The sequence below is a fragment of the Puma concolor genome, chromosome B1, assembly GCF_028749965.1.
Source record: "Puma concolor isolate L17-30 chromosome B1, mPumCon1.1.hap2, whole genome shotgun sequence".
In the NCBI taxonomy this organism is placed as follows: Eukaryota; Metazoa; Chordata; class Mammalia; order Carnivora; family Felidae; genus Puma; species Puma concolor.
The window spans coordinates 34,781,711-34,791,908 of record NC_141670.1 but is presented as its reverse complement, the minus strand read 5'-3'; the positions used below and the strand labels follow the sequence as shown (position 1 = coordinate 34,791,908).

General features: G+C 53.2%; 1 protein-coding gene across 1 annotated transcript; it reads right to left on the bottom strand.

The window, feature by feature from the left end:
- Positions 1-5,928: 5,928 nt before the first annotated feature.
- On the bottom strand, positions 5,929-9,933 carry NKX2-6 (NK2 homeobox 6). Its single transcript, XM_025932882.2, has 2 exons — positions 9,475-9,933; positions 5,929-6,554 (listed from the first exon to the last, which is right to left on the bottom strand). The coding sequence occupies exons 1-2, from the start codon at positions 9,752-9,754 to the stop codon at positions 5,929-5,931; spliced, it is 906 nt and encodes a 301-aa protein (XP_025788667.2). The 5' UTR covers positions 9,755-9,933.
- Positions 9,934-10,198: the final 265 nt, after the last annotated feature.

The window sequence follows — 10,198 nt, the reverse complement described above, 5'->3', positions numbered from 1 at the left end:
GGTCCGTGAGTTCGAGCCCCGCGTCGGGCTCTGTGCTGACAGCTCAGAGCCTGGAGCCTGCTTCAGATTCTGTGTCTCCCTCTCTCTGACCCTCCCCCGTTCATGCTCTGTCTCAAAAAAATAAATAAATGTTAAAAAAAAAAAGTTAAATAAATATCTGTTTGCTCACTAGTGACAGAGGGTGGTAACTCTCCCACCTGCTTCCCACTCTCTCTGGCATCTTGCCTCATATTTATCCCCTCACTCAGCTTTCCAAAGCCTTCCACCCTCTAATGCATTTGTCCTTCAGGGAATGAAGAAAGCAGTGTCACTCAATGGTCATTTGATTAGTGTCAGGACCTGAACTTCCCATTGAGTAGTCAGTGGGAGTAACCAATGGCCAGAGGACAGGGGGTCGGGGTCTGGTCAGAGTTCTGTCTCTAATGAACCCTTCTGGCCCTCGGACTCTTCTTTAAAAAAAAAAAAAAAAAGTTTATTTCTTTATTTTGAGAGGAGGGAGAGGGGAGGAGAGAGAGGGAGAGAGAGGGAGAGAGAAAGAATCCCAAGCAGGTTCTGCACTGTTAGGGCAGAGCCCAACCTGGGGCTCAAACTCACCAACCTCGAAATCATGACCTGAACTAAAATCAAGAGTCAGTTGCTCAACCGACTGAGCCATCCAGGCACCACTGGCCCTTGGACTGTCTGTGGATTTGGAACAGGAATGTACTCTGCCCATACAGAGGTGATGAGTATGCAACGAAATCATACAGAAGGTGTATCGGTGTAAGGCTGATATGTTTATGAAACATACATAGAAATCTGTCCGATGATACATCCTTGTCCTGCAAGTCAATTCACAGGGGCCACGGGACACACTCCAGCCAGGGAATACAGCTGCACCAGTGGGAAAGGTGCTCCCACAGCAGCATTCTTTGCTACAATCCCCGCTGGAAACTCTACTTTTTTAGCAAATACATACAGTGAGGTACATGCATTCAGTGAGATTACAATGTAACAATGAAAATGAGCAAACTTGAGGAGGCTGGCTGGCTCCGTCAGTAGAGCGTGGGAATCAGGAAGACGTTGGGGACTCTTGATCTTGGGGTCGTGAGTTTGAGCCCCACATTGCATAGAGCTTACTTAAAAAAAATAATAAAAAATAAAATTAGAAAAAAATAAAAAGAAAGAGAGAAAATGAGCAGACTAAACCTCCCACACAACAGCATGGATAAATCTCGCGAACATCAAGCTGAATAAAAGAAGCAAATCCCAGAAGAATACTGGCAGTACGATTCTATTTATGTAACATCTAAAGTCAGGCAAAATTAAACCGCCTTGTTGAGGGATGTGTCCCCTTGGGTAAATCCAGAAACTGAAGCCTGTAAATTGTCATCACAAAAGTCAGAATAGCTGGTGTCTCCTTTGGGGAAGGAGGGAGGAAAGGGCTTTGCATTCTGGAAGTGGCTTGGGGAGAAGGGCTGCTTAGAGAACTGGCACTCCCTGTCTCTTGCCTTAAGGGGGGGCTACATCTGTGTTCATTTTATAATTATTCTCTCAATCGCATATATATGTCTTATGTACTTTTCTGGATATGATCTACCCTAAGATTAAAAAAACATAAATGCATCAGGGCGCGCCTGAGTGGCTCAATCCGTTGAGTTGGTTAATTTATATGAAATAAATTAAGTTATAGCAATTCTCTCTCCATTTGTTGACTGCTTTAAACATTTTATGATAAAAAACCTCACATGTGTTAGGAGACAGAAATAAAACTGATCTATGCATTGAGAGACATGACCAAGTTCTGACGTGGTCACTAATGTAGAATTTGGGATGAGCCCTTTAGATTCTCTGCACCTGCGTTTCTCCACTTCTAAAACGCAGGTTAGTTGGGTGCCTGGGTGGCTCAGTCGGTTAAGCATTGGACTTCGGCTCAGGTCGTGATCTCATGGTTGGTGGGTTCGAGCCCCACGTGGGGCTCTGTGCTGAAAATTTGGAGCCTGGAGCTGGCTTCGGATTCTGTGTTTCCCCCTCTCTCTCTCTCTGCCCCTCCCCTGCTTGCACTCTATCTCTCGCTGTCCCTCAAAAAAGAAATAAACATTAAAATATATAAATGCATCTGAAATCAACAGGAAGACACGCGACATAGGATAATAGCCTCAGAGACCCACTGCCTCCGTTTTATAAACAAGGAGACTGAAGCCCAGAGAGGTTACAGGCTTGCTCAAGGTCACAAAAATGTGCTTCTGGTCAACGTGGGACTAGAACGAGGTCCAACAACTTTTCAAACTCAGTGTTCCTCCACCACCTTCCATCCCTCTCTGAAGAGGCCTCTCTCTGGGGGGGGGGGGGGGAGTGGAAGGCACAGATTTCCAGCCTGGAAGTTCCCTTGTTTTGTGAAAAAGAGAAAGGCGAGTCAGCAGGTCTATATCCCAAAGAGCTGGAATCAACTGTGAGGATTGTACCCACTTTTCAGATGGAATTTCAAAAGATTTAAATCCGTCCCTCCAAAGTTACCTCATTGTAATGATAAAATTACAAAAAACAAAATTCCAGAAATCTCTGGCAACTCTGAAATTGGAGTTCTACTCAGGCTGCATCTGATTTACAGATGGTATCGGAGAAAGGGCTGGAAGGCGCTGGGGAGGGAGGGGAGGAAGGACTGGGAGCCAGGAAGTCTGCAATTTTATTGACTTACCCACCTGGCCTAGGTGAGACCCTTAGCCCTGGGACAGTCAGGAAAGGAACCTCTGCTATCTCTCTGAGAGCTTTTTTGTTTTGTTTAGAGGTCAATTACTTCCCATTTGGGAAGCTTGTGAACATTAAGAGGTGCCTGAAGTGACGGGGCTGAACGATGCAGATAAGAGCTGATTGCTTGCAGAGCGCCTCCCTGGTGAAAGCCGGCCGGCTAAGCTGGGGACGGTAAGACGCACACACAAAGGGGCAGCTCTCAGTGCAAAGGAGAGATTCCAGGACGGAAGATGGGCAGCTGGAGGTGGGCTTGATGAGCTGAGAGAGGGATGCGTTTTAAAGTGATCTTGACAGGCAGAAAGTGAGGAGACGGGAGAAGACAGTTGCCCTTCCTTCTGCTTTCCTTTTGGAAAGCCATCGTTGGTGTCGGGAGAATCTCAAGCTTCCAGGATCTCCACCCAAGAGAAAACCACACGGATTGCCTACGGACAAGGTTTTGTTAGTTTAGTTTTTTGTTTGTTTGTTTGTTTGTTTGTTTGTTTAGAGCAGCAAAAACGGAGGCTGCAAAAATCTCGAGAGCAGAACAGAAAATGTCGTAAATCAACGGCACCTCTAAAGGGTCTTGGGCATATATGACAGCAACATGCCATCCAGCCTCCCACGCCCCTTCAGCCAACTGAATGCAGTTCACGAATTCCCAGAAGCTAGACTTGAACTGCATCTCAAACTACTGTAGAACACGAGCATGGCTTTGGCGTGTGCCCGCTTACTTTTCTCCACTCCTGAGGCTTCGACCTTTCCTGGAGCCTCTCCCAGTAAACAGTGTCATTCCCACACTAATCACCAGGCTTAATCCCCTCCTGCAAGCACCCACCTCCTCCCCCCAAGCCTTCTCTTTCTTTCCAGAGAGGGCGCACTGTCTATCCTCCTTGACACGCAGCATTGACCACCTTGTATTTTTAGATACCTTTCTCCTGTTAGTCTCTGGTATCCAATGCGATAGTAAATTTCTTCAGGGCAGCAGTCCTTCCAGAAATGTCTGGGTGATGACTGAGTTGCTGATGACTGAACCAAGCCGCTTTTGCCTTCACTCACAGACTTGACCAAGCCATAGCTCATCCTCGAGGCTGTGCTTTTTCCGTGTGGTTCAAAATGTCGAGGCAGCATGGGAAGCAAAGCCTGTTCAGAACATCTGGGACCAGCCTTGGTGCTTACTTTTCCATGTGAGAAGGGGGCAAAGGGCGAAGAAACTAACATTTACTGATTTTCTACTCGGTGCCGAGTACTCTGCTAGATCCCTGCAATGGTGACCTACGATTCCAGGGTGAGGACCTTACCCAAAGAACCGCAACAAAGGATTTTTAAAAATTAACATGCAGAACTTTAGAATCTGCTCTTGGGAAAACGTAACATGACTCACTTAACAACCGAGGGCTGGACAGATGGTCCCTCAGTGGAAGCATTGAACTTAAGCTCAACTGTCATGAACCTAAGGCCAGTGTCCACATGTCCTTCCCTTTTGTAAGGAATGTCCCCCAAAGTGAAAGATGGGTAATGCCGTGTGACCATTTTCCCGCGATGGACAGTTTAACTCTAATCTCTATTTCTTTTTTTTATCTTAGCTGAATTGACCAAGGAATATTTATTGATCCCAAATTTAAAGTATACAAACTGCCCTCTTTAATCTCAGGAGCACAAGCACAAACTATAGCTGTGCACTGTGGAGCATGTCTAAATGTATTTTTATTAACAGCGAAAATAGAGAAATAAAAAAGGATGAAAATCAAAAGGAGGGAAAATGTAAGGAAATGGTAGTAAGAAAAAAATAAGAATAATACTCTTGTTTTTAGCTTGAGCACATAAGCTTCAAGAGATGTTAGCAGTGAGTAGTCAGGTATAGTTTACATAGGACCAAAGAAGTCTGTTTCTCGCGAAACAATCAGGACACATTCAAAAATGAGAAAATGCAGGGCCAGTACATTTTGGTTAAATATTCGCATTTATTAAATAGAATTTAATTTTTGGCATGTTAGTGGTGGAGGGGTGAAGAACCAGAGTTTTCATTGTCTACAAATGTTATCCAAGGGGAGAAAACAGGGGCCCAATTTTCCTGCCAGAGATAAATGTATCTGACCCCTTGTTCCCATTAATAGAAGGAGTTTGTTTTCAGTCTTAAATTTGCAGAATTTCAAACATCTTTACGGAGGAGGGTCATGATTTCCCCCTAAAGTTCAGGCTTCCTACCCATCCCTAGGTGGACTTACGGCCTCCTCGATGCCTCCTTTCCTGTTGCCTGGTTTAGAAAAGGGTTGTGGTTTGAAAGAACCCCACAGAGCGAGAGAGCGAAGAAATCAGGTAACCTATCTCCAGGACTCCAACCATTTTGTCTCCCTAGGAAATCTTGTCTGCACCGAGGAGTCTGAACTTCTGGGTGTCGTTTTTTATTTTAATTCGAAGTTGCTTAGAGGTAAGGAGAGGTGGGTGGATTCTAATGGCCCCCACACACGCAAACACACACAAATATATTTAGTGTATTCACTCAAGGTGCTGGGCTGAATACAGGGGATAAAATGCAGTGACCGTGAAGGGGAGAGCCAGAATACCTTCCCCGAGAGCAACCACGTCCCCACTGGATTAATGCAGTCCTCTGAGAACTGAGCAGCGAGGGGGGTGGGGGGAGGGCATTTTAAAGTCCCCTGAGGGGTTGGCTCACACAATAGTTCCTCACCAGGACCTCCTGCCCCCCACCCCCCACCCCGCCGCGCTCTACACCCGGGTTCCCACATCTCACTGGACTCCTCATTCTTCCCCACCCCCCTTGCCTTTAATGGAGGATCGAGGCCCTCTAGAGCCCCGTACCCCCCATTCACCACCACCCCCACCCCGCCCAGGCCCCAGGCTGCAGCGCACAAATTCAGGAGCCTATCAGCAAACCCTGGGTTTGAGGCTCCACAAGTCACCTGCTTCAGTACTGCTCCGAACGAGAAACTGCCAGCTACCCCGGGCTCTCCTCCCTCCCAGGGCTGCTTCGTGGGCGGCCGGCGCAGGCCCTGCGCGCTGTTTTTGGGGAGAAGACCGTCCCCGGGCCTTCAGCGGGATGGCTTATCGGGGCAATTCGCAGTCCCAGGGATTGCTCGGGGAGAAGTGCCATCCGGTCGCTCCGCCAGCGCCGCCCTCCATCCCGGCCGCCGAAAGCGGTGGGCGGCGAGGCTGGCACGGAGCACCGGGACACGGCGGGCGTCTCGGAGCCACCGCGCCTCACCAGGCCCTGACGCCCTGCAGCGCGGCGGGCAGGTGGCTCTGCGGGCCGGCGCCGGGGCCACCCCCGCCGAAACCCGCGCTGGCCAGGGGTGCGGGCGTCGCAGGACCCGGGGGCGCGCCCGCGTAGCCGCCGCCGTAGCCGGCGCCGTAAGGGGCGCCCGCGTAGCCGCCGTAACAGGAATAGGGCGCCGAGGCGGCGCCGTAGGGGCCCGAGAAAGCCGGCGCGCCGGGGCCCAGGCAGGGCTTGCCGTCCCGCACCAGCACGGGCACCGCCACCCGGCGCGGCGCCGGGGGGTGGCCCGCCAGTTCTAGGGACTTGTCCTGGCGCTGTCTCTTGCACTTGTAGCGCCGGTTCTGGAACCAGATCTTGACCTGCGTGGGCGTGAGCTGCAGCGCGCTGGCCAGGTGCTCGCGCTCGGGCGCCGACACGTACCGCTGCTGCTTGAAGCGCCGCTCCAGCGCCAGCACCTGCGCCTGCGAGAAGAGCACGCGGGGCTTCCGCCGCTGGCGCGCCTTGGGCTGCTCGGGGCCGGTCCCGCGCGCGCCGCTGCCGGGGTCGCCGACGCCGAGCTCTGGCCCCCTGGTCCCGCCGCGGAGGGGCGAGGCTGCGCTGAGGCCCGGCTCTAAAAGCACAGGAAGGAACAGCGTCAGCGCCCAGCCTCTGGCTCCCCGAAGCAATTACATGGTTTCCAAGAGACGCCCCTCTCCCCTGGCAGCCTTCACTCCGCGTCCCCTTCCGTCCCCTCTGCCGACCCCTCACCCCTGTCCCTGGACGGTCTGAAGGCTCCTTTCCCCCCACGCTCTGCCGCTGTTGTATCTGCAGGCACATACGTAAATGCTGCCACTCCAGGGTCCCCGGTGGACAGCCTTGTCCCAAAAGGTAGTTGATCAAGAATCTAAGACCACTTCATTTTCTTCTTAGAAGGTCTGTGGGTGGGTGGTGGGGTAGGGGGCGATTCGCTGTGGTTCGATTCTAGCGTGGTGGTGTTTGGGGAAGCTTTTGCCTCGAGGGACCAAGTGTGAGTGTGGGGGCCTGTTAGGTGGAGATTGACTTTGGACCGCCCTGGGTGGAAAGGGGGGGGGCAGAGAAAGGGAGAGAGAGAGAGAGAGAGATGATAGAGATAGAGTTAGGGACAGAGCGGAAACTTGGTGACGCGCTTGCCAGTGGGTTCCTGTCGGCCTGGTTATCCGTGGTGGTCCGGGCCGCATCGCAGGTTATTCAGATCCAAGTCAGGGGCGGGTGCCCCGAGAGTCTCCGACCTTCACCCCACCCTTGCCCACACCCTTGTCTTTTTGGTCATCAAGTGCTCCACCGGCACCAGGGACCCGTCCCATCTTTCTTGGATGTGATGCTCTTTAAGCCAAATGAGCGAAATAGAATAAAACTGAACAAAATATTTCGGTTTCCTGATTCTTGGCTTGGAAACTGAGGTTCTCTTGGAGGAATATACAAAGTTTAGACCCACATTTGGCTTTTTAAAAAGCGACCTCTTTCTCCTTTGGGGTGTCTTTGGCAAGCAGGTGGCGTTGGTTTCGCCCTGCCTTCCTCTTCCCAGGATTGGTGCCCTCGCGGATCACCCGGACTGAGGCGGCTGTGCCTGAAGCACGCAGAGATACAGCCTCTCCTCCCCTTCTCCCCACCTCTCTTCTGTCTTGGCTAAGCTCTGTTTTAACTCAAGGGTAGGTAGAGAGGAAACGCCGAGTTTTCATGGAAAATCACGCCAGGAGAAAACCAGGAATGCCGAGGGGCTGCGAGTTCTGGGTGAGGTAGAGCAGAACTCGCCTGATTAGGGAAGGTGAGGGTTGGAACCCGACTCCAAACCCCCACCCCTGTTGACACAGTCTTCTGGAGGAGGTGATGGGGCTGTTTGATAGCTGAAGTCTGTGGAAATAAAAACTTTCTTCGGCCTTCCTTCAGCTTGTGCTCAGAGAAACTGGGGACATCTCGCAAAGAGGGAAAATATTGATGGGGATTTTAATCTTAGCAAATTGAAAAGTAACAACTGACCTTAAGCAACTCTTTGGAACAAGCAGGATCCCATTTCACAGTCACTGACCACACAGGCCAAGGGGCTGCGTGACACCCTGGTGCATGCCAGCAGCAAGCGCCCTTGGTCTGCAGCCCCTCTTGCCCTGGTCTCTGAAAGCAAGGTGGTCTGGGAACAGGCGAGGTACGCAGACTCCACCAGGAACGTTCGATCATTGCAGCGGCCCTGGGCTTAGTCCCTGGAGCTGGGCGCAGGCCCCTCCTCTGAGTTAGTCCACGGCAGCTTCATAAGAGATGCTGCTTAGGGGTTCCCCGGCTGAAGAGAAAGCGGTGCGCGTGCCTTCGGCTGCTGGGTAACAGCTGTGGTCCGAGTACCACGATCCTTTCTCAACAAAGCCAGAGTGAGCGAGGAGTTGGCTGAGCAGCTCGGAGGGAATTAGTGTTTATAGAGTCTGCAGAAACCCACAGGCCTCTCTGAGAACACACAGCAAAGGTTAATGTTCTCCAGGTTCCTGGAGTGGGTGAGTAACCAGGCCACTAGTCAACAAACAACTCTGAACTAGTCCCTTTACTTATTCGTTTGAGTCTTGGATGGATGGGCCGTGGCACGGCCTGGCGGAAGAGGCCCGACACGCCAGGCCTGGCCGGGCGGACCCCAGATGCGCACGGAGGCTGCAGATGGAGGCGCAGAGAGAAGAGTGGCTTCTTCATCCCTTGGAATGTGGACACTTTTCTGCGGAAGCTTCCCAGGTCTCAGGGGCCAAGGCAACACAATTCAATGCCCGCTCCTTCCCTTCCTGCGGCTAGGCGCAGGTGCCAGGGCCTGGCTTCCCTGCGCACGACGTGGCACTTTCGGAGACCAGGCACGGAGACCCCTGGAGTCGTCTCCCAGAGCTTCGAAACCTGGAGCTGCCCTTACCCCGCTCCCAGACGCGGAGGAGCACCCGCCAGCGCCCGCAGGGCCGTTCAGGCCTAGGGACGCAGACACGACCTGATCTGGTCGCCACCTCTCTTTGTCCAGAGGAGGAACCTGGGCGGAGGATGACTGGGCTGGCCAGGCCACTCAGCAAGCCCCAAGCTGCGGCTTGCCCCAGAGCCGGCCGACTTTCCACTCCCAAAGCGCTCGGCTGCTTTTGATGGCTGCACTTGGGGCAGACGCTTTAGGGTACAGAGACGCGGAAATGGCAGGGGAGACCCGTGGTGTTGGAGCAGAGCTAAGACACCTAGAGGGTTTCGCTGTGAGAAGGGGAAGCTGGAGTTTCTGGGAAGTGTGGCTGTGACTGGGGGTGATGCGCTTGTGCGAAGCAGAGGGCAGGCTATGGAAATAATGAACCCCCTACGATTCAGGGGGCGCAGGAAGCACACCGGGTGTCTGAAGGGGATGGTAGAGGGGGCTGAGAGATCTGCCTTTTGGAATTCTCAAACAAGGGGAAATAGAAGCCCTCGGAGCGGGAAAGACCAGGAGATGCGCGTTAGCCCCACGCGCCAACTGGTCATGACCAACCCCACAGCCAGGATCCCCCTGTAGAAGCCGAGACCTGAGCGCGCGTACTTACGTGGCTCCTCCACGCGTTCTGAGTCCATCTCTGCGAGCGTCTCGGGGGGACCACCAGGACACCCCGACTCGTCGGTTCTGTCGCTGTTTCCGCCGCGGGCGCTGCAGGTGCTGTGAACCTCTGACTTTCGCGGTTCTGGGACCGGTCGCTGGCACTGAAAGCTTTCAGGGCTCCCCGGTGCCTCCTGGAGTTGCAAGAATTCGGGATCTATCTGCTCTGGCTCCAGCCTCAGGATATCATTGACCGAGAAGGGGGTGGAGGTGACAGGGTTCAGCGGCATCCCGAAGGCGGAGGAGGCGGGGCTGGGGTGTCCCCGGTCACCCTCTGGGTGTCGCCCTGAGCTTCCCCTCTTGTCTCTGCAAGCACAGCGGGCAGACGCCCAGTGTCCTGTACTGCGCCTTCCCCTGGGCCATCCCTGCCGGCCGGGTGACCGAGGCCGAGATCGCTGACCCTCATTGGTTCCGGCAGGAACCACGTGCTAATCTGTACCTTCCTCCCCGGGAGCTTTCTTCCCGCGCCCTTCGAATTCCTCTCCACCCCCCAGCCACCTTCCGGAAAGGTTTGGTTTGTGTCGACGGTTCTCAAAAGCCAGGAAAATGGGAGAGGGTGCTGCGCGCGGCTCGTATCTGGGTGAATACGGTAATAGAGGGAGCCGCAGAGGTCAGCCCCGTCCACGGGGCTCTCCTAGGGGACGTGAGGGGATGGGGGGTGGAACCCTTGCTCT